The following is a 23,167-nucleotide window of genomic DNA, read 5'->3' as shown; positions in this document are numbered from 1 at the left end:
AAGCCTGTATTGCAATGAACTTGCTAGCTGTCTGCACATACCAGTGAGCTTAACTGAACTTTGTATGAGACACGCTCCACAGCGTGCCATAAACATGCCAGTATCAATAATACATGGATAATCTCTTTTCCTCAAGGGAAACAGATGGGCACCTTTTCAGAGGAAGGTTTTAGTCGCACTGCTGTTTGCCATCATTATGTTGCAGGTAAAATAATATCCAGCACTATTGGACTTCTGCAGTAAAGGTACTGGATAGTCACTGGATGGTGACTGATGACATTCTAGTTCCCAGCTCTGTCAGGGGCCTCGTGCCAGATCTTGGACGAGTCATTTTTTTGCAGTGCTACATGTAAGCACCAAGTAAACCAACAGTTAAACATGGTAAACACACCTAAACACTTCATACCTGAAACAGGATCTCTTCCTAGATTGATTACCCATCAGTGATATTTCCTTTTCTCTATGTGTAGCACATTAAACTCATAAACACAATGTGCGGAACCATCTTTCTATGTCCACAGTCTCAAGCAGACTGTAATCCTCACTTAGGGTGGGGCACATGGGCGTTGCTCTAATAAAGTAGCAACAATAATGCACAGGATGACTTTTTCATGTGTTATGCTCCTGTAAAATCTTCCTGGAATCTCAGCTGGCAAATGATCTAAAATCTCAAACTTTCTGTTGTTCTTGTGCGACTCAACCGTTAACATGTCTGTACAACAGAGCGTGAGTAATTTAAAGCAGGGACCATCCTTCAGACAGAAGGAAATAGTTGTGAATCTGGAGACATGCCATCTCAAAGCTCTAGTGTATGTAAGATCCAACCCACTTGATAAATCTGCAGCAGAAGTTCTATTAGCACTTTTACTTTGCACTCAGGAGTCCATTTTTAGTATATTAAAACAGTAAAAAATTTATGACATTAACTGCAGGTATTAAAACAAACAAGCAAGCCAGCCTCAACAACAGTTGAGGTATTGTGCGAGTTTTTTCACTAGATGGGTATAACTGATCATACAATTTAGTCACATAATCTAACTTCCCACATTTGCTACTGAGAATACTATTTCTAAAGCAATTTCACCCATACATAGTCAACTCCTATGTAAGGAGTAATCTAAAGACCCCAAATTCTCAGATTTCCTAAAGTGACTTTAGATAGGCTTTGAATGCTTAGATACTTTTTACTGTAGGAGAGAAATAGGTTGCTATAATCCTTGCAAAATTCTATTTGAAGTGAGTTAATCTATGTAGATTTATGGTCAAAAGCACAGCAGCTGCTAACATGTTATCACACCTACACTCAGTGTTTACTCACCTCTTAGCCCAAGAGTGTATCTTGTCTCAATACAGATTGGAGTCACACAAGGCGAAGAGAAAATTGCGCATTCTCATCTGTCGTTGCAAGGAGGAACCAGACAAGAAAACTAACGTGTTTCTGCTGCACAAATCAAAGGTGTGATCGAGCAGGAGCATGCAGGTGCGTGTATTCCATGTGCGGCACTGAGCGCAGCTGCGAGGCCTCGGCGCGCAGGACAGAGCGGTTCACTGCGGACGGCGCTGGAGGAACCACCGCCACATCACTGGCATGCGGTGGGCTGGGAGCTGCCACCGGTACAGCTTCCACAGCTCATTCTCTCAGTCCTAACAGTTATATTGGAAAAGCAATTGCCGTAGCCCCCCCTAATCTTGCTCTAGCCTGTGTGACTGCAGCTATGGCTGAGGCTGCTCCTTGTCACCATCACAATCTATCCGCCATTTCTTCCAGTCAAGTTTCTTGATTTTCACTTCTTTTGTCTTCCCTCACAACCAAGACAACACTGTTCAGCCTGCACTTTTCCCAGTGTGCACCTTGGGTACAGTTTTTCCCCTTTTGTGAGGAGACAGTGCCTGAGGTAGAGACAACTGGTGGCTTGAGGTGGAGAGCTGTGGTTCCCTTGGCTGTGCCAAAAGGCTGAGCCTGCCCTGCCACTCGCGGTGGGGAGAGTCCCATGTCAAGGCTGGAGCCCCCTCCTCAGCGCAGGGACACTTACACCAAGACAGCAAAGACCCCAGCCATAGGGTGACATGCTGGCCTAAGGGACACCCAACTGCAAAAGAAGCACGTACGAGGTTCTCAGAGACGCCCCGCACTACGGACTCCACGAGCCCTACCCTGTCCCACACCTTTGCGCCCAAGCCCGCATTGACCGCCCACAGGAACAAGCTTCGCGCTCCCAGCCACACCACAACGCATCCCCAGCCCTTCCTGCTGTGCGCAGGCGCAAATCAGCCTGCGCCGGCCGGGCACGCGGCGGCGCATGCGCACTACTGACGCGCCACTCGCCCCGCCCCTTTCTCCGGAAGCGGGAGATTGAAGCGGCGGGCCCGGCGGTCCCGGGAGGGGTTTGTCTGCCTGGTCCCTTGTCCTGGTCCCTACGGGGAGCGGGCTCTGCTCCTCACGGCTCAGCGATACCGGGGCAGAGAGCTCCTCAGGGCTGCCGCATTCCTTGACTCCCACCCTAGGTCCTGGCCCGGCTGGCTCCTAGGGGCGGGCCAGGCCTCGTTAGGGCCGGGGCCTCAGCTCCGTGAGAGGCCGCCCCTGGTTCCGCGGCTGCGGGCAGCCTTGGGCTGGGGCTGTGCTGCGGGTCTCTCCTGTGCTCCGCTTCTGGGGTGCTGAAGAGCTGTGCAGGGTGCAGCACCTCAGAAAGCTCCCTAGTCTGTGGCTCTGCTTCTGAGCTGCCCGCCCTTCTTGCTGCTTCTCTGGAGGATGGAAAAGTGGGTAGGGGAAAATGATGACCGAGTGTTAACGGAGCCTTTAGCTGGTGGGAGGAGAGTGTAAAAGGAGTGAGTGCTGTGAGGTAGTGTAGCTACAAGCAGGAAAACTGAGGTAGGGGACTGAGCATCAGGAACTTAACCCAAGTGCAAAATCAAGTAAGTACTGAAGTGCAAAATGGTCTTTTCCCCTTCTAGCCGAAGTTTTCCTTACTTGCTGGACAGAATTATTTTTCTATGTGATTGAAAATGTGAAGGATTGTTAGGCTGAGGTCTTGGGGAAGGATTTTAAGAGTGCAGGAGATCTTTGTGAATGTGGTGCCAAAAAGAGACTTAAAAGTAACAGCATCATTGAACCACTGAAAAAACATCTGAAGACAATTGGCATTAGAATGTAGAGAGTCACAGGATATTTTTTTTTTTAAGTTGAGCAAGTCTGTTGAAGCTAGCTCTTAGGTTTAAAATTATTTTGCTGCTTACTAAGATTTGTTACATATTTGTGAGGTACTGCATACATGGGCATTATGTAGCTTTTTCTAGGCTCTTGTTTACATGAAGAAATAATAGTGGTAACTTGCATGATATTTAACAGGTGCTGTGAGTTTCCCATTTAAGTCATAGATTGCCAAAATACCCAATTAACTAGACATTCTTTACTAAAGTCTGTTTTTTTAATAGACTACTCTGTTGAATTTTGAACAACTGGAGGGAATATTGACTTGTAAAATAAATGAGGACCTGTGTCCTTTGGTCGAGAGCCAGGCAGACCAGGGTTCCTGGGTTAGTAAAGCTGTGGCATAGCAAGGCTTTGGTATGTTTAAATCTCTGAAGAGGAAGCCTTTTATGCCAATCTTGTGTTGCCTAAAGACTTGCTTGCAGGATTTTATTTTTAAGAGGCTTCTGTTTTGAAACTCCTAATTGCAATTTGCAGCTAAGCAGAGGTGTAGCTGACAGTTTTCCAGCTACATTTTGGTCATTAGCAGGTGGTTCACAAGTGCTACACTAAGTTAAACATTGCCAAATCAATTTGAGGTTGGTACACGCTGAGAGGTGTGACTTATTTTAATTGAGGCACTTTTCTGAGCAAACTGGGGATGCCTACTTTTAATCTAAAATTCTGCTTGTATGAGTAATTACTTTTTTTAAGCAGCATCCCCAGAAGGATCAAATGAGAGAGATGGAAGAACCACTGTTTGATAAATTGACGTCTTTATGCAATACTCCAAAGGATTCTGAGACAACAGCTCCACAGGTGACTGGTTCTGGGAAACAGGTATGAAAACTTATTTGTTTTTCCAGTAATGTGACTCTTCATAGTAACAAAAATGCTTGTGAAATCATCAGGTAGTTGGAAGTCACTAAGATACTATTTGCTGGAAAGCTAAAAATAGGTAGCTTGTTGTCCAGGTGCTTGGTATACTTTGCTCTGAATATGCAGATGTTTGTTGTAAATACAAAGTGATGGAGCAATATACACCAAATGCCATACTAAAAAATATAGATACTATGTAGTGTTTATGGCAGTTTTTCTTGGTTTGTTTTTTCATCTGTCATCTTCAGTTTTCTCAAATCCTAGTTCTCTGGGTTGCTGTGTATGCAGAGAAACTTTTTGTGACTTCTGCTTGCACTGGAACAAAGTACACTGCTTTTGGTTTGTATATTCTCCGTCATGCTGAGCTCTGCTTTGGTGTCCATCCCAGCATGCAGGAGTTATGGTGATGCTGTCACATCTGGCATCTGGATCTATGCTGGGTAGGGCTAGTTGGCAAGTGTTCATTAAGTAATTCCTCTCTCCCATATTTTAGCTTATTTTCACAGATAAAGATGTTAGACACAGGTTGTAAAACAATTTGGTAACTTCTTTTGAAGAAAAAAGATTACTTTTTAGTTGCTTATCAGTGAAGGATCTCAAACCATGAACAAGTCAAAATTATACAGATAATTTCTAATACTCTCAAGTAGAATACAGAAGTTTTATACTAGTGGTGCTAATGCAGAAAGTGTATCTGTGGTGGGATGGAACAGAAAAAAAAAGTCTCTTATTTCCATCAAACTAGAGGGGAAAATTGAACATGATGCAATAAAATCAGCCAAGTATGCATTATATCTTCTGCACAAAGACTAGACAAGTATGTTTGCCTCCATGGAATACAGGATTTCCTCCTAGAAAATGTGGAGGTATGTCTTCCTATATCTTGCAGCTGTGTGTGCAAACACAGGTGAAAGGAAGAAGTTAACTTCGTTAGGGTTGTGAAAGCTACAGTGAGAATTGTGAAGTCTGGCTTTACAATGATCTTTACGTATATGACGTAAATAATAACCAGGGTAAACAGTTTTTTTAGAATTTGATCAAAATATCAGATCTGATTTTTCTGGCATTTTTGTTTGTTTGTTTTTGTTTCAGCCAATGAGTGCAGCTCTGAGGGAGCGATTAAGGAAAACAAGACGTTCATTTAATGCTAATTTTACAGTGGCAAAACGGCTCAAAATAGACACTGAAGAAAAAGACTGTGCTGATGCTGACAAAGGGTGCCTGCCAAAGACAAGTACAGACTGTTCCAGATTACAAGATATTTCTGAAAATCTGGAAAGAAATTGCACTGGACATACATCTTTCAAAAGTCCCTTACAGGAAAATGGTCTCTGTGGATCAGCGGAGAATTCTGCTGTGCTACAGGCTGATCATAGTCAGCAACAGTCCCTGGAAGAGAAAATTAGGCTGGAGAAACAAGTGCGAGAGAAGGAAGAACTACTTCGAAGGCTCAAAATGGTTAAGATGTACCGATCTAAGGTGAGATAAATCTCTGAAAAAAACAATTTTAAGTCATTCTTTGAATTAGAATTAATGCTGTAATACTGATTTAAGCAACAATACTGACTTTTTCTTGTGTGATGTTTGTGTGTTATCTCAGCTTAAGGTGTTTTATAAAAATAGATCTGCAGCGTATCAAAACCCCCTACATTTCAGCAAATGACAATTTTTTTTTGTTACTTTTTGTCCCAATTTCAGAACAACCTGTCTCAACTACAGGCTTTGATAGTGAAATGGAGAAGTAGTACCCAGCTGATGCTGTATGAACTACAGTCAGCCTTTTCTGCAGATGGCAAGAAAGTGAGCCTCACTCAGCTAATAGATACTTTTGGGTTAGAAGACCAATTATTGCACTACAGCAGAGCAGAAGAAGATTTTGTAGATGCATAATCTGCAGGTGCAAAGCTTTCAGTTACACACATGCATAAGCAGAGCTGATCAGACAGTGAACTTCATGCTTTGAGGTTAGAAGGTTTTCTCAGGAACTATTTGTAAAGCTATGTGCTTAGATACAGCAGGCACTGTGAAAGGCATTGCTTAATGGAAAAGATCGAACTCAGGCTGTTTTGAAAAATCTGGCTTGATAACTTGATCAGTGATTTGTTATTTAATAAAAATAAATCAAGTCATACTCTAACAAGTTGAATGCAGTTTGTTCTTTGATTAGTCTTTGTGTGGTTACTTGTCTTGAAATAATTAACTCAGTTGTTATTTCTGTTGATGTTCAGAGGGGGAAGAATTTAGTTCTTTGTTCATCAATATATCCCAAATTTACACACATCTGCCTGCTGCCAGTCAGCTAATGACAGCATTTTGAAAGTTAAGTAAAGATAACCAATTTTCATGTAGTTAATACTCTGAAACTTGCAATGAGTTGTCCTCACTAGCTTTAATTATTACTGAGGGGAATGTGCCATAACCCACTCCTGTTTAGATGCTGGTCCAGACAGTTGTCTTCGGGGAAGGCAAGAAAATTGCAACGAACATGCATTTACTACTTCATGTGTGAGACGAGGTGTTTGCTCTCTTCAAATAAATATGAAAAACAAAGCCTTTTTTAATGGGAGTGCTTCAACTTCAGCATTTCATTTATCCTGCAATAAAGGTTGTATCTTTAAAATGTTGGTTTTATCTTCACTTGCTTATTTTCTCATCGTGGCCTATGCATATAATGTGGGGACTTCTACTTTTATTCTCTTCAAAATCATTGCTCATCAAGTGTAACAATATACAAATCTTAACTACAACTCACACTGCTATGAATATTATTTTATATGCAATCACATTCCTCATTGGTTGTAACCTGTTTTGTTTACAGGTGCCATTTCCTTAATAAGGGAGTAATTTCTTACATATATCAAGGGAAAAAAAATCTAAGATCATACAGACCCTTTTACCATCAACAGGGCTCATTAGACTTAAATCTGTACCCACAGCTTGCTCTTAGGAATACTGAATGTTGCTGTCCATGATGAATTAATGAAGAACAGCCTTCATTGCAAATCAGTTTTTGAGATTTAAGATATTATTTCTTCTGCCTCTTTACAGTAAGGAAAAAAAAGATAATGGTGAAGGGAGTGGTTCTCTTCACTGAGATCCCCAGCAAATTTGGAATGCTGCGAGTTCTAGGGAAGTTTAAGCAGGAAAATAAAAAATCCTGCAAGAAGAATGGGGGTGTAATTAGAATCCTTACAGGCCCCAGTTAGAGACAATAAAACAAAAATTGAGGTAATCATAAGAGAAGTACTTTTCCTTACAAGTGTAGAATTTTGTTAAACTAATGTATCAAAGCTATTAATGCTCTTACAATGGCATGAGTTTAGATTTTATGTGAATTTATGAAAGGAGAAGAATTAACACACACCATTGAAGACAGAAATAAAAATCATTTAGAATGCATGAGGAAGTAGATCCTACTCCAGCAGCAGTTAATGTTATCAAGGGTTCTTTATCTATCTTTCTAAGCTGTCTTGGAGAGATCTGGCAGGAGACCAGACTTCCTATCAATGTGAAGGGCTGGGAGATAGCAGCAACTATTTCAGGAGACCAGATGTTTCAAAGCTGGTTTTCCTGTAGTTCTGCCAGTGGCATCAGCCACAGCTACTGGTGGCTGTGGGTAATTATGCCATCCTGAGCAGCAGCAGCTTTCAAGACAAGGCCAGGTACCACACATGGTCATGCCTGAGCATACCTTCATCTTGTCAGCAGCCTACAGCTGTGCCTTCGCAGCTGTAAATATATTGTAAAAAGCAAAATGAAGTCAAAACCACAGACATTAATTTAGCAGTTATAAATTCATGGATTTCTAGCAGCACTTCACCTTCAAAATGTTCTACAATTGCATATTGCAGACTAAGGATATACAAATATACCTGTTCTTCTCTCAGTCTACAATTTCTTGTACCCTTTGTTTTCTGTAATGAGCTATATGGTTCATATAATCAAAACAGCAGAAATATATCTCATGAACTGAAATATAATGGGGATAAGACTAGGTATAAAATATACAATATAGACAAACATGCATCTTTCAAACTGAAGTTATCTCTTTAAAGAAATTACAGAAGAAATCACTTGTGGAAAGAAAAGTTCAGGAAGAAAAGCTCTTTTTATTTGAGAAGACCATGGTATTATAAATCTACCTGAAGTCTGATTTTTAAAGATCAGGAAATGTTCTTGATCTCAGTCTTTGAGCTTCTGCCTGAAGAATTTTGAACTCTCCTTCCTGTTTCTTTATGATATCACGTAGGTGTTTCTCCTTCAAAATCTCTTGGTGACGCTGCTTTGCCAACTTTTCAGAAACATGCTTTGTGTCTGCATAAAACAAAATACAAGGGTTAGCCTGTACCTGCAGGGGATGCATAGTCTATATCAGACCTGTCCTGAGGTTATTCCAAGTTCTTTACAGAATAGGCAGGTGTTTTTAAAAAGGCTCACAGCTGGGTTTAAGAGTCTTTATAGTATTGAATAAAGAAAAAAAAAAAATATATCAAAAAGGCACTGGGCATGCTTCCTTTAATTTCTAGCAAGTACCCACTGTTTTGAAAATCTGTAACTCTTTTACTAGTGGAAACATCTCTACAGTTTACCCAACAGTGAATACCCTTTTCCACTTCATGTTACTTTGTTCATTTGAATGTGTGGAAAGAAGTAAGTTGAACAGTTCTGTGAATAAAAACATGCTGCCTAATGAAGATATTAATGACTCTAATAGTTTCAGCAATTTAGTCAATTAATTTTGGTTACGAGAGCAACAATTCCTAGGTATGCTCTTACATAAATGATGTTAAATTGCTGTGGTAGAAAGGGCAGCGCTAATTGTGCACATATAGTAATGAACAGGCACTTCTTGCCCCATAGCTGATGCTGATGGAGAACTGGAACTTCAGGGCTTGCAGATATTTTCTGAGTGTTTTTTACTTGTGACTTAAAGTACATTACTGTGACTCACTGGCTGCCTTAAAGATCCACCTCCTTTCTGAAACAGAGACAAGCATTTCTTTCAGCTCCAGGCTGAGCTTGTAGTTTTCTTGTTCTTTTAAACTGATGCATTTCTCCAGCTCTTTCATTCTTTTCTGACGTTTCTTCACCTTCTTCTTGTGCAGCTGTCCATTTCCAAATGAATAAAGCAAACATGTGAGATTATACAAAAGCTGTTCAGACAAACTTTTGATGGAAACCTATAATCTTAAGCGCTGCATGGTAGCTCAATAAGCTTTTATGTATTTTGATGTGACTAGTAGCACATTCTAGCTTTACTTCATATAGTGTCTTTCACACACACTGTATTTCAGTTTGCTTTATGGAATTCTAATATAGGTAGCAGACAAGAAACAAAGGGAGAGAGATATATTAAAGATAAAATTTGAAAAGCAAAGGGAAGAAAGAAAGTCAATGAAATCAGTGAGTTGAGAATTCTCTCTTGTTCGCCATGAGCTGCTGAAGGAAGGCTGGTTGTGCTGAAGCTGTTGGACTGTAAGAGGACAAGGTAAATGTTAAAGCTTGAAGAGGAAGAGGAGGCTGATGCCAGATAGAAAGACCTGGAGAATCACTTAAAAGCAAGGATGATAATAACTTGAATGTTGAAACAGATGACAGAGCCAGCAAATCAGATTGTTGTGTCCGTGTTATTTTGAATATAGGGGAGGAGTGTTATTATGAACAGGCTGGTGCTCCTGGAGAGAACTATTAAGCAGTGAGGACTGGAAGAATCCTTCATTAGAAACAGAAGAGTGACTTCTATAGGTGATGCTGCGCAAGAAGTGATAACCAGATCTGCATTCAGGTGTCCAGGAAGGAAAGCATTTGATTCCAGTAACAGAGCAAATAGATTTCTCTCTATAGGGTTGACCTATGCAGCAATATATATATGTATGATGACCACCTCCAAAGACTTCAGAGAACCACTGCTGTAGACAGTTCTGCACAAGCTGAAGAAACTATTGAAAGTCAGATGAATAAATACATGGATATACAGATCCATCCACAAGTGCTGTTATGGCTACGCTCCAACAGGCCCTGGGGTAGCTGAAGAGTTAGCACGCCCACGTCAGGTGCGGTTATTCCTTACAAACATCTCTTGCTAATGAAAGAGAGGAGTTGCATTTAAACTAAGGATGTGTCTTTCAAATGTAGGGGTTCACTTAGGTTTTACCTGATCCATGATGTCAAGAGTCTGCTCCATCACTGAAATGTGGTGGGCGATACGGCTGTTGTAGTTCAACACAGTTAGAAACTGAAGAATTGAAACCAGAAAGAAACCATCTTATTAATTCTGTTTGTTCTCAACAATTCCACGCTTCTGTAAATACAATCATACTATGTAAAACTCAGAAAACTAGAATTCTGCACAGTCGAAAGGCTTACTACTGATCATAAATGGACATTGTAAAGATCTTCTTGGATGCTGTGTGAATACTAGACTGTACAGCTGTTAAAAATAATGTTATCTGTTATGTGTTAGTGGAAAAAAAGACTAAGCAAATTTGTTGTGAGGTTGTAAAGAAACCCAAGCTATACTTTTCCTAATAAGGTAGTCTAAGCTAACACAGCTGGAGGCCAAAGGGTTATACAGTCTGTCTTTAGGCCACAGAAGAAAGCAATTATTTTCTGTCAAGTGGCTTCTGGGTAATTCTTACTTCTTTTATTGTTCTTATATCTGCATACTAATTCAGGTTTCAGATAGTTTATTAAAGATATTTTTGTTGGGCTCACTGCAACTAAAATATCTCTTTATCAGATAACAAATGGTAAAACAGGCTGTATTACCCATAACAGGCAGTAGACAGGTTTCTGTAGACTCATCTTTCCAGAGTATTGTCCCATCAAAGTGAAAGCTAAAATTTTGTGGACAGCTCTAGTTAGAAGAGAAGAAACAGGAAAGATCCAGCAGGGTCCTTGCCTACAGCACCAAACAGCTTTCACTTACTACTTCACTAACAGCCCTCATTCCAGGTGTTCTCAGGTCTTTGCCCACATGCATTTATCTAAGCCATCTTTCTTTCGGTTCCTATTGTTGGGGTCTCAGTTGCCTTGTCTCTCCTACTAACCCCACATTTCTACTCAAAAAGTGAAGGCAAGCCCCTCAGAATATTCAAATTCTGATTAAACTGGTATATGACTTTGCTATTGGCAAGTCTAACTCTCTGAAGGGCAACAGTTCTGCTCATCAGTTTAAATTAAGTTTAAGAGCTAACATTTAACAGCAACACTGGTGATAAGTTTGCTAGAAGAACTTTTCAGTGTGTTGCACATCACCTCTTTGGAAAGCTGTTTTGTGGGTGCTAGTTACAGAAGTCCCTTGACTGTGATGCAGCAATGAACAAATAGTTTGGAGAGGAGCAAAACAAATGAAGCTTAAGCAAAACATGTGTTTTGGATTTTCTTTTGCTATTTTGATGGAATTGCAATATCTTTACTTGCTTTCCAACATTCTTCATTTCCTTGGTGCTTCCCCACACTGCAATATCTCTAGCCTACCCATCCTTCAACATCCCTTACTCCAAACCTTTATGCCACTCATCCCATCACCACAAAACCATCAGCTTTTCTTGCAGTCCTCTACATGCTATACAGCAATACCCTCAGGCTTCCCCTACAACGTCTCTTCTTCCTCCTCTCTTGCCTCACTTGTACCCTGGGCTCTCTCCCACAACCTTTACTTGTCTTCTCTGCTCTGCCAGCTGGGCTTGTTCAAAGCTCCGTGGGTGCTGACTTGCAGGCCAGCTGCTGCCTCTTGCCTGCAAACAACTCCCTGTCCTTCTGCTGCTGGGCCAACAAATGGCAGTGAGCGGGGCTCAGTGGGGCTCCTGTAGGAATGCTCCATCTTTGTATACTGAGCAAAAGTTACAGTATTTCTGTGAGATACCAGATGGAGGCACCTCAGGCCTTTCACTTAAAAGGAAGTTATGGTGCTTTATTTACTAGATCTCTTCCTTGTGGCTGCAAAATCCTGATTCCTTACCTCCAGTGCCAACTTTGAAACACTAAGAGTTAAGGCTAATTATGGTTTTGTTTACACCCGAACATCCCAAACAAATTCACTGATCAATCTCAACAGTAAAACTTCCCTTTGAAAGCTGAATTGTTGACCTATTAGGCATCAGGTTTCTTCATAGTAGTAAGAGCCTTAGGAGTTATAAACAGTCTTACAGGTATGGGCAGTAAAATTTTCTGTGATCGAAACATAAATTGGGGAAAGTCACTCACCAGCTGGCGGTCTTTTGTAATAGATAGCGTTACGATATCCTGAGCCTTCTGCTTCAGATCTTCTATCTGCATTCTCATTTTCTTGTGTTCCCATTCCAGTTTAAATATCCCTTTCGAGAAGTCTTTATATTCCACCATGCTAGCAATTTTTTTTTCTCCTTGATACTGAAAAAGTAGATTAATCTTCATCAACACACTTTACAGATTAAGGAATAATTATTTGCAACCAGATGAGCAAGCTTCCAAAGTTACATTTTTAGTAAGGAAAACATGCTATATGTCTCTTTCCAGACTTTGCTCCAGATGTTTATCTTTTGTGGAATTTTGTTCCCTTTAATGCTCAGTGTCACAGCCTTGGGTCATAGAAGGAGATGAAGAAAATTACAAGTAACCTCTCTCTCCATCTTTCTGTCTTTATAAGAATGCAAAGGCATTTTAACTCTACAGAATTTAAACTTACTCTGTATAAGTCATTCTGCAGCTGTTGCTGAAGGCTTTGTGCAGCAGCAGTAACAAGCAATCTTTGTACAGCTAGAATGCCTAAGAAAAGAACTTTTAATAAGAATATGAAGAACTGTTTTAAGTAGGATCACCAATTTCACCTTACATAAAAAGTGTATTAGTTTTTTAAATCTTAATGTAAGTTACTGCTCAAGTGCTTCTTAACTATAAGTAAGTTTGCCTTCAGGGAATTTTTGGAATGGTGCCCAGGATATTAGCATTTTCTATTTACAGTGTGTATGTAAGTGATGGTGTGTCTAAAAACGGTTGCCATTTTATTGATGTGAATTGCATTGATCAAACATCAAGAAAGCACTCGGAATTGCAATCTTTGCATCACGATAAGAGACATTACAGGATTCTTAACAGTTTCTAGATTACAATTGAGCCTACTGATGTGTAGTAATGAATTGAAACTAGATGTCAAACTGGAGAAAAAACAGAGCCCTTGAAGGACAATACATGTGTGTGAAAAGCTTACATTTCCTTCAGATAATGTAAATTACCATGATAGCGCAATTCAGTTCTTCAACAACGCTCCTCTTAATGAGAATGGCATCACTGTACTCTGGGATCTCAGTACTTTCCAATTCCACCTGTCCTTGTTTTAGCAAAAACTGGATAATCAAATTCAACTGAAATTTCATCTTCTCCTCCTGCAGCCTAAAATGGCAGAAAACAACAAAAAATATTTAGTGATTTCAGCGGGATTATATGAATCCTTCCATGATTCTAAAAATGTTTTTATTTATTACTGGTAAGTAGTATATTCACGCTGGCGTTACTCTTTGACAGCCTGTCTCCTATGTGCACACAAAGTGGCTACAGAATTTGCAACTTATTTCCATACATGAAGTTTTCAGCCACTGGGTTCAGTTTAACACACTGTAGCAGATGTTCTGAGAGAAAGTATCCTTGCTGAAGAGAAATCTTAGTAAATGAAAAGCAAATGGAGAAGTCTCCCAGCCAACACCCCTTTTCTTGTTCAGTTTATTCTAGGGTTTGTTCCTGGATGACAATGAATGTGAAAATTATGTAATGTACATGAAAAAAATGAAATATTGCAGGTCCAAGCAGCTCAGTGAAATCAGGTGTCAGGTGACCATGCAGCACTTTGCAATTAGGACTGATCACTCTATCTTAAGCCTACAAAAGCCAAATTTAACTGAGCAAGCTAGTGCAAGTATGGCCTCAAAGGCTTTGGGGTATTCACTGTATGATGTAGCTTATGGGGCAGTCAGTTTGAATTGAACTGATGTTGTTACTTAAGATGGTAGATTAAGAGCTGCTTTTGCCTGCACACATGCTGCAATAACACCTCATTTCAACAATCCCATAGGTCTCTTCGATGAATCCTAGATAAAAGAGTGTTGGAGAACATAGCTGTGTAATTCTGTATGTAACTTTGGGTTCTGGGTTGGTGAAGTATTAAAATGTAGCTGAACATAGGAAAAGAAACAAAATTACCAAGTGAGTTCTTCGAAAATGTCTTCTATTTCTGACTCAATCCTCTCATTGTCATCCATTCTTCTCCGGAGAAAGCCCTGCATCTCTGTCAGTGTTAGAGCCTTCCACTTCACCTAAGCAAGCAACATCGTGACATTCTGAACATTTTCAACTTCACCACTATGTCAGGACAAGCATCTTCAAGAACTGAGAAGACAAGCTCTTAAGAAGACATATGTCTGCAAAAATATGCAGCTTGGTATTTTGAAAATCCCAGCAGAGCACATTAGATGCAGAGGTTACAATCCTTACGCTCTGCTTGGAAATTTATTCATTTGTGCATAGTTTATTCACATGAAGGGAAATAATATTTCCTTCTCTCTAGGTCAAAGGTCACATATCTCTGTCTCTGCATGATGCAGATTTACACCTTCATGCTTTTAAAATGAACAAATCTCTTGCTAGAACTTTCCAGCAACAGCCTTTGTCAAGAACTGCTCTTGATGGTCTAGAAAATTACGAGAATGCTTTGGTGCAAAGGTAGAATTCTAATGGGTGAGAATTACTCCAACAGATCATGGAAATCGAATACCTTAATGGTTTTTTGGTATGGATAGAGAAAAGGAAAATCAGCTTTCTTTTTTTTTTTTTAAATGAAACTGTGTCAAGGTCACAATCATTCTGATCAAATCCATCCACATTCATATGCTAAATTTTCCCCTGAAGGAAAACTAGAGCTGGGTTCTATTGATAACTTTTCTATTATTCTGAATTGAATGTGTTAAGAAGCAACCTTCAAACTTAAGTGCAGTTTATGTATGCTGCATTGTCAGCTCACCACTAGCTTGACCCTAAGCTTGAACTCCACAGAAGTTTAAGACCTGAAAATATCAAGAAGTATACTGGCAAAATAAAGAATTTTACATACCAGCTCCTCACTCTCCATTTTATTTCGTCTAGCTAGACAAAAATTTTCCCATATAGATGGGTCTAAGCCATTAGGCATGTGCTCAGGGCTATCCAGTTCATCCATGGCTTTCATTAAAGTGGTAAGTGCATCTTTGTAATTTTCAGCTGAGTTTGAACAATCCTGGTATGGGTTAGCACTGTCTAGGAGCATTTGTGTCCTTGAGATCCTAGTGCACATACATAGTACAAACAGTATTTCTTTTTTATTTTTTCTTGCATAAGAGAAGCTGACAAACAACTAAGAACATTTCATACACTCAGCCTCTTACCAAGAGCAAATAGGTAAGACTGCATCTTACACAAAACAAGAAAATATGTTTTTGAGACCGGATGTTTAGTTAGATTGCATTTAAAATAGATAGTGTAGGATGAAAAAGGAAATGTAAGTAGTCAAAATAGCAGTTGTTAGTATTATGATAGGAAATCAACCATTGTTAACTGAAAAAAAAAAAAAAGCAGTCTACTAATTATAAAAATAATTTAGACTACTGAAATAAATAGCATTTTCATTCTTGACACACAAGCTATATTACTATTTAAAGAGATGGAATCAGGAGGGATCTTACTTTGGTCGATGTCTGTAAAGCTGGTAAAGTTCAGCAAGGAGATTGGCAGGTACATCAGCAAACTCCTTAGCAAAACCATATTCCACATTCTAGGAGGGAAACAGAAGGTTTCCTTGTTACCACAATGTTATTTTTAAAAAAGCATCAACCTGCCCATGTCTTAGAAATACAGAATATGGTGTTTTTCCAACTGCTCCCAAGCATCACAGCAATCTGGACTATTTCATAAATTCTTCTATGCGCATACTCTCCTTTACTGCTTCATCTCAGTGATCAGCAAGTTGACCAGAACTCCTCCCATGCTTACAGTGAAGTATTTTCTTCTTATTATCAAGTAAAGCCTTTGACACAGTCTCCCACAGCATCCTCACAGCTAAGTTGAGGAGGTGTGGTCTAGACAATAGAGTAGTGAGGTGGGTTGCAAACTGGCTTAAGGAGAGAAGCCAGAGAGTGGTAGTCAATGGTGCAGAGTCTAGTTGGAGGCCAGTATCCAGTGGAGTGCCTCAGGGGTCAGTACTGGGGCCAATATTATTCAATATATTCATTAATGATTTAGACGAGGGAACTGAGTGTACTATCAGCAAGTTTGCTGATAACACTAAGCTGGGAGGGGTGGCTGACACACCAGAAGGCTGTGCTGCCATCCAGCGGGACCTGGACAGGCTGGAGAGTTGGGCGGGGAATAACCTGATGAAATTTAACAAGGGAAAGTGTAGAGTCCTGCATCTGGGCAGGAACAACCCCAGGTTCCAGTATAGGTTGGGAAATTACATATTAGAGAGCAGTGTAGGGGAAAGGGACCTGGGGGTCCTGGTGGACAACAGGATGACCATGAGCCAGCACTGTGCCCTTGTGGCCAGGAAGGCCAATGGCATCCTGGGGTGTATTAGAAGGGGGTGGTTAGTAGATCGAGAGAGGTCCTCCTTCCCCTCTACTCCACCCTGGTGAGACCACATCTGGAATATTGTGTCCAGTTCTGGGCCCCTCAGTTCAAGGACAGGGAACTGCTGGAGAGGGTCCAGCGTAGGGCAACCAAGATGATTAAGGGAGTGGAGCACCTCCCTTATGAAGAAAGGCTGAGGGAGCTGTGTCTCTTTAGTTTGGAGAAGAGGAGACTGAGGGGTGACCTTATTAATGTTTATAAATATATAAAGGGTGAGTGCCATGAGGATGGAGCCAGGCTCTTCTCGGTGGCAAACAATGATAGGACAAGGGGTAATGGGATCAAGCTGGAACACAAGAGGTTCCGCTTATATTTGAGAAGAAACTTCTTCTCAGTGAGGGTGACAGACACTGGAACAGGCTGCCCAGGGAGGTTGTGGAGTCTCCTTCTCTGGAGACATTCAAAACCCACCTGGACATGTTCCTGTGCGACCTCACCTAGGCGTTCCTGCTCCAGCAGGGGGATTGGACTAGATGATCTTTTGAGGTCCCTTCCAATCCCAAACATACTGTGATACTGTGAAGACACAGCATTAACTTTTGAATTTCTGAACCTCCTTGTGTTTGCTGAGAGTCTCACCTTCTCTTCATCTATCGCATTTTCATAGGTGTCTATGTAAGCCTCCATTTTATCTTCTGTAGCCTGGATTGTTCCTGCAGTCTTGACCTATAGAAAAACCAAAAGATTTCAGGAGTGAAAGTCAGTCAGCAAAAGCATTGAGTGGCCATTTATATACATTGATGAAGCTGACACTTTCTTATTTCTAGAGAAAACCTTGTGAGCTTTTTTTTTTACTAACAATAGAAAGCCTCCTTCAAGTGGTTACTTGTAGATACTGCTAAAAGGTGAGCAGATACAAAATTAAACTAGGCCACTGCTTAAGAAAGTAAGAAATCTGTGTAAGAAATAGCTTATTCAAGTTATTATAACTCTTCCTTTTAATCTTTGAATGTAAGAACCTATGTTGATACTTGTTTTCTGTTGCAGAGATTTCCTTTCATGTCAGCACAGGTAAGACCAGTCAAATGTTCTCAAATGCTGTTCAAGACCAGGCAAAAATTCTCAGATGCTGTTCAGCGGATGGTTCTTCACTTTAGAATGCAGTTTCCCTGTTCTGCTATGTGTCAGGATAATAAGCTTATCTGTTTTATCAAGGCTGTTAAATGCTTATACTCTGCTAGGAAGTCCATTTTGTTGTGTTTGACAAGAAAAAAAAGTCAGTGACCATGTAAATTGTCAGAAAATCAATTATGGCAAAATTTTGATTTGGAAAGCAGCTTCCACAAGAAAATATACTGTAAATATTACACTTTTCCTAAGAAAAGCATTCTAAAGAATAACTTGCTTTTTCTTTCTGCTTTTTCGTCAGGAAATTATGAAGTCCAGCTTCTCTAGTGTCCAACTCTTCATCCAACAGTAAAGCATAAACAAGATTGAGTATTTTGAGTTCTTCCTGTGAAAAGATTGTAATAGAAAATCTTACCATTCCTGCTGCACAGAGGCAGAAAAAAAATTAATGTTCTTTGCAATACCTGATAGATGACCATCTCTAATTTCACTTTCCTTTCAGAGAGTTTGCACACAGTCTTATCAAATTGTTGTGTTGTTTCCTGGATGGAACCTTCAAGTTTCTTCAATTCATTTTGCAGTGCCTGGGGAAGGGAAGGGCAAAAGCAACAATATTGCATTTGGAGGAACAAAGAAGCTCTGATATAGTATATCAGATACTAGAGAAAGCACAATATGGAACTGTATCCTTCAGCCAAAAGGTCCCAGAAATTACTTGTTTGGAAGGAGAGTGCTGCCAGGCTACCAAGTTATGTTGTCCAATTACCATTTTGAAGGATAAATATAATGGTATTATTTGTGTATGGCATCAGCCACTCTGGGAATAGAAGCTGAAAAAAAAAATAGGAATACTAGTACATTTGTGAAGGAAAGTTACCTTTTGTCATATATCACTAATTTTGACACATATTGATTGGTATAAGTAGAGATTGCCTTCTTTTACTAAGTTAGGACTTATTTTATGTGCTACATCATCTTTGTTCTTCATTTGTTCTTCACTTATTCTATTTATTAGTATTTGTTTTTAGAAGTATCTCCTGAGAAAGGTCAGAAGCTTTGGTCATGAGCACTGTGAACAAAACCACTCATTTTAATTTACCATCCTATACTTTTCTTTTTCTTCATTTAGCTCTTTGACTTTTTCCTCATGTTTTCCAAGTATTTTCTTTTCTTCATCAGTCAAAAGATGCTCAGGCTTGGATATAAAAGCAGGTGGAGGAATATCCTGGAAGTATTAAAGACAAATATGCTTCAAAAGCCATATTATGTCTCCATCAGCGCACTAACAAACTACAGCACACATCAAACTCAATGAAAGGTATTTCTTAGTGCCAAGTAAGATAAGTGATGTAAATGAGCCTTAAGTCTAAGTAACAGATATGTTCTGTTTCTCTAGTCTGTTGGTTGCACCAGTAGTTTTCATGTATGTATATTGTGCTTTTCTCTTTCACTTGCTTACAGGAGTTCACTGCTCAATCTTGTAAAATATGAGTATTTTGTACTCAAACATACTACTATTGGTACAAGATGTATAATATTTTCTCTTTCAGAACCCCAAATCTTACTCCATGCTAATGTACACTTCTAAGTGGGGTCCTAATTTTCCAAAATGGATCAATTCCAGGGACAGTGCTTGGGTCTGCCCTATCCTTTTTCTGTGACACTCCTTGACATTCTTTCCTTCCTCTACTACTGTACTATCTATCTTTGCTGAGTTAAATGGAACACAGTGTCTTTCTGTAAGATCGCAGCCATGGATAACAGACCATTCCCCCAGCAATACAGTTCTACAGTTCTCTAGTTGAATTTCACATTTCCTTGAAAGCCCACAAACTACTTCAATGATATGGCAGAAACACAGCTCACCAGTTTCAAGATGTCCTCCTTTTTGACTTCTAGTACTCCACCCATCATGTCATCAAGAGCACGCAGTCTGTCATTGTCCTGGGAATGGCCACAAAAATATTTTAGGGTGCAAAAGGAATTGTAATTAATGGAAGTTTTGGGAATTATAATAGCGTAGTTCACCTCTATATCACCCATTTGATTATAAAGCGTGTCACTAGGAGATTAAGGCTCTTCAGTGATGTATGTGAAATATGCTAAAAGCCTCAGAGATTTTTTTTTCTGGTGGACGATGTTCATATGCCAAATAACTTACTAAAACTGCCATTTCGGATGCTGCCATTCTGGCAGGTTTGGAAAGAATACACAGGCATAGACTACTTCTGGTCAGTTGGCAGGCTAGGATGAAGGAAGTGGTAGCGTTACTGTCTTATTGCGCATCTCTTTTGAGGCCAGAACCATCTTAGGCTTTTCACAGATGCATTTTAAAGCCAGAGGAAAGTACTATGATATTTTAGTTTGATCCCTGAAGAACAGGGGTTATTCAGTCAACAAATACATATCAAGCACAAGGCTCTTAGTTAAGCAGTAGAATGTATTTAGAAACATATCTAGTCCCCAGTCACCTGATATGGTCTTTTTAATTGTCAGTAAGCACATTTTTTAAAATTGTGAGCCTAACACTAAATCTTTTCTTCCCCCTGCTGGTCTATGCAGTTCTGATTGTAAACGGTAATAAGAGGGAAAAGGCACACGTCATAATTACCTACCATCTTAAATCTATTCTCCCACACTATATTACTGGAATATTCCAGTGCAGTGTTTCAATAAACCTAACAGGCAATAAATAAAATTAATAAATTTGCCTAATAGGCAAAGGCCTATGCAGTAAAAAGAGTACTATAAGTACCTTATCAGCAAAGCGTCTTTCCATTTCAAGCTTAGCCATCATTTCTGCTTTCTCTCTCTCTTTTTGAGTCAAGTATTTTTCAGCTTTAATCTGAGGGAAGAAAATGACATTCATATCAGGATTCATTTCTCCAAATGTGATCACACACGGACTACGAACATTTGGAAAGATGATGTAATACTAATTCTTAATGCTTTTAGTATCTCTGCCCTATGATAATATTTCTCAAGTAAAAATTTTTCTTTTTAAAAGCTCCAAAAGCTATATTTTCAAAATACTAAAATACAAACTATCATCATTTTTGTTGATGATGGCTGTGTTTTGTGCATACCTTTTCTGACAGTGGAATAACTCAGACTGGTGGTAGAGAAGAGAGAAACGGGGAAAGACTGTCCAAAAAAGCAGATAAGATCAGTGGAATATATTACGTAATAAATATGGTGTTTCTTTATAAATTAGCAATTGAATTTATAAGTACAGTACTAAGTATGCTTTGGTACCTAGATACTTTGAAACTACTTAGTTTCAAAATGGTGCTCATAGAAAACAGAGAAATGCTCATCTATGGAAATAATCCCTGCAAGCCTGGTTTGAATCTTACAGTCAGGAACAAGGGGAATTTCTACCTAATTTATGGACAATTAAAAACTTTTAACAATAAATGAAGATTGTATACATTTTATTCATTTCAGATTGACTTATTTAGAGCTTCTACCTATTATAAAAAGGAAAAAGAAGCAAAAGAGTCAAAAAGATTATTTTAAGTACACAGACACATCAGTTTTAAGGCTTTTCAGTACTGACACAGTGTCTGGAAATGAGAAGAATTTGAGAACTGTATCTGAGTGGGTGAAAGAGAAAGATTTATTTTTCAGACACCTCTGAATCCTGAACTGTGAGTGCTCGCTCTGGCATCTCGTCATCTGTAAGAGCTGGCTCCCACAATTCCACTCGGAGCTCAAGTTGGGCCAAGATTTCTTGGATCCTCAGGTTTCTTTCTTTCACTCGTGCAATCTCCTGCTCCTTCTGTCGTACAACTCTGTCAAATTCCTTGTTAAAAGCAGTTTTCAATTTGTAAATTATGTCCTGAAATACCAAAAAAGGGAAACAGCAATATTGTGCAACTCTCCATTGTATAGTGTGAGCATGCCCAAAATTTAACAGTGGCTGTGGCTGCTGTGAAAACCAACAGTGTCACCGCAGTAATACAAATTTAAGAACATATCACCTGCAATAATATTATCTGATTGACTTTCTGCTCTCTGGTCTGCAAGTCCCATTGCTGGTACAGGACAGATGTGTCTCCACCATACTGAGAGCTCAGACTTCCAACCAGGCAGTAGGATGCACTATCATCAGCCATCTCATGATTTTTCTCCTGAACCTGAATATCACAAACACGATAACTGTGTTAATTTTGTACACAATCCAGTGGCACATGGATGAAAAATTTCTAGATGTTATAGTCTGCAATTAAGTTCAGTGATCAGAATAATACAATAAAATAATACCCACAGAGGTCATGGAATCTTCCATCCTTGGAGATATTACAAACCTGACTGGACACAGCCCTGAATAAAGTGCTCTAGGAGTGTTGGACTAGATGACATCCAAAGGGCTCTTCTAACCTCAGCTATTCTATGATTCTTTAATACTAATACATTTGTTTTGAGTAAAACCACCACATTTCATGTTTATTTATCTTAAAAAATATTTTGACAATTTCTACAGCAAGAAAATGCACCTTAGAAATATACCTATGTAAACAGTGGTTAAGATGCCAACTCAGAACATCCTGTTTTGAAGTGCCTTTGTGCTGTAATTCAGAGAGACTGTACCTTAGGATCAGCTGTGTCCATCTTCTTTAACCGGAGAACTTTCTCCAAAGTTTCCAGCTCTTCTTCACTACGTTCCTTCAGTGGATAATTCTTCACTTCACAAGCTGTATGGAAGCACTGTTCAATTTTTTAAAAAAAAAAAGAATAAAACCACAAAGCTCTTCAGAATACATCTATCAATTCATTTGTTCAATACCTGAATGCTAAATAGTTAGAAAAGCTTCTTAAAATCAAGAATAAAATTGAGGATCAGTTAATAGAGACAATATAGTAAAAATACAAGGGTAAGACAAAAAACATTTGTCTTTTTGGTAGTGAATTTTTTTTTCGAACATTCAATGGATATGGCCTCTTTATCCACAGAATTCAACTAGAACTAGAACTAGATTTTTTGTAAAATGACTTGGTCTTTCACCACCCTGGAAATAATCCAGTACCATCAGTTTGAGTGATCTCCCTCTGTTTAAAACAGGCAAAATGAGGGTTAAATTTTGCCTTTATGCTCTATGTAGCAGAAGTCATACTGATTGCACACAGAAGAAAAACATTTACATTTCCTTTTAGCAACACTGCAGAAAGATAGTCTCTGAAAAAAAGGAATTAAAGAGTTACCTATTTGCTTATCAGCACTCTTATCCATCTTAGAAGGTAAAATCAGCCAGGCTCAGATAAAAAGAACAGAATAAAAGATGTGCATGAGCCCTGGGAAGAAGTACCATACCATAAGCAAATCAGAAATGTGTTAAACTTCTATTTATGTTGCTTCTGTGCCTTAAGGAATCAATAAACTACTGCAGAAAATGAGTT

The 23,167-nt window shown here is 39.3% G+C and overlaps 3 protein-coding genes across 6 annotated transcripts in view; 1 reads left to right on the top strand and 2 right to left on the bottom strand.

Annotated features, from left to right (window-relative positions):
• Window positions 1-2,309, bottom strand: part of COL17A1 (collagen type XVII alpha 1 chain) — a 63,951-nt gene extending 61,642 nt beyond the window's left edge. Inside the window, exon 1 of one of the 2 annotated variants that reach the window (XM_065067100.1) lies at window positions 1,319-2,309. The gene's annotated coding sequence lies outside the window, so the exon portion shown is untranslated. The remainder of the gene's footprint in view (window positions 1-1,318) is intronic. The other variant, XM_065067101.1, reaches the window with a different exon arrangement.
• On the top strand, window positions 2,305-6,206 carry SFR1 (SWI5 dependent homologous recombination repair protein 1). Of its 2 annotated transcripts, none has more exons than XM_005508546.4 (4): window positions 2,305-2,913; window positions 3,905-4,027; window positions 5,159-5,545; window positions 5,765-6,206. In XM_005508546.4, the coding sequence occupies exons 2-4, from the start codon at window positions 3,923-3,925 to the stop codon at window positions 5,954-5,956; spliced, it is 684 nt and encodes a 227-aa protein (XP_005508603.3). In that variant the 5' UTR covers window positions 2,305-2,913; window positions 3,905-3,922; the 3' UTR covers window positions 5,957-6,206. The 2 variants fall into 2 exon arrangements, with proteins under 2 accessions (XP_005508603.3, XP_021151542.2); XM_021295867.2 differs by having other exon boundaries at window positions 3,902-4,027.
• A 1,949-nt stretch (window positions 6,207-8,155) lies between these two features.
• The window catches only part of CFAP43 (cilia and flagella associated protein 43), a 46,232-nt gene continuing 31,220 nt past the window's right edge, over window positions 8,156-23,167 (bottom strand). For both annotated transcript variants that reach the window (XM_065067097.1, XM_065067098.1), the window contains exons 23-39: window positions 22,361-22,477; window positions 21,751-21,906; window positions 21,402-21,608; window positions 20,523-20,612; window positions 19,634-19,711; window positions 18,867-18,992; window positions 18,232-18,351; window positions 18,045-18,152; window positions 17,279-17,365; window positions 15,757-15,845; window positions 15,150-15,357; window positions 14,243-14,355; window positions 13,282-13,438; window positions 12,275-12,439; window positions 10,221-10,301; window positions 9,018-9,171; window positions 8,156-8,380 (exon numbers count right to left, since the gene is read on the bottom strand). In XM_065067097.1, coding sequence (XP_064923169.1) covers window positions 8,223-8,380; window positions 9,018-9,171; window positions 10,221-10,301; window positions 12,275-12,439; window positions 13,282-13,438; window positions 14,243-14,355; window positions 15,150-15,357; window positions 15,757-15,845; window positions 17,279-17,365; window positions 18,045-18,152; window positions 18,232-18,351; window positions 18,867-18,992; window positions 19,634-19,711; window positions 20,523-20,612; window positions 21,402-21,608; window positions 21,751-21,906; window positions 22,361-22,477 — 2,214 coding nt within the window. In that variant the 3' untranslated portion in view covers window positions 8,156-8,222. The remainder of the gene's footprint in view (window positions 8,381-9,017; window positions 9,172-10,220; window positions 10,302-12,274; window positions 12,440-13,281; window positions 13,439-14,242; window positions 14,356-15,149; window positions 15,358-15,756; window positions 15,846-17,278; window positions 17,366-18,044; window positions 18,153-18,231; window positions 18,352-18,866; window positions 18,993-19,633; window positions 19,712-20,522; window positions 20,613-21,401; window positions 21,609-21,750; window positions 21,907-22,360; window positions 22,478-23,167) is intronic.

Source organism: Columba livia, chromosome 6 (genome assembly GCF_036013475.1).
Source record: "Columba livia isolate bColLiv1 breed racing homer chromosome 6, bColLiv1.pat.W.v2, whole genome shotgun sequence".
In the NCBI taxonomy this organism is placed as follows: Eukaryota; Metazoa; Chordata; class Aves; order Columbiformes; family Columbidae; genus Columba; species Columba livia.
This window is presented reverse-complemented; position numbering and strand designations above follow the sequence as displayed.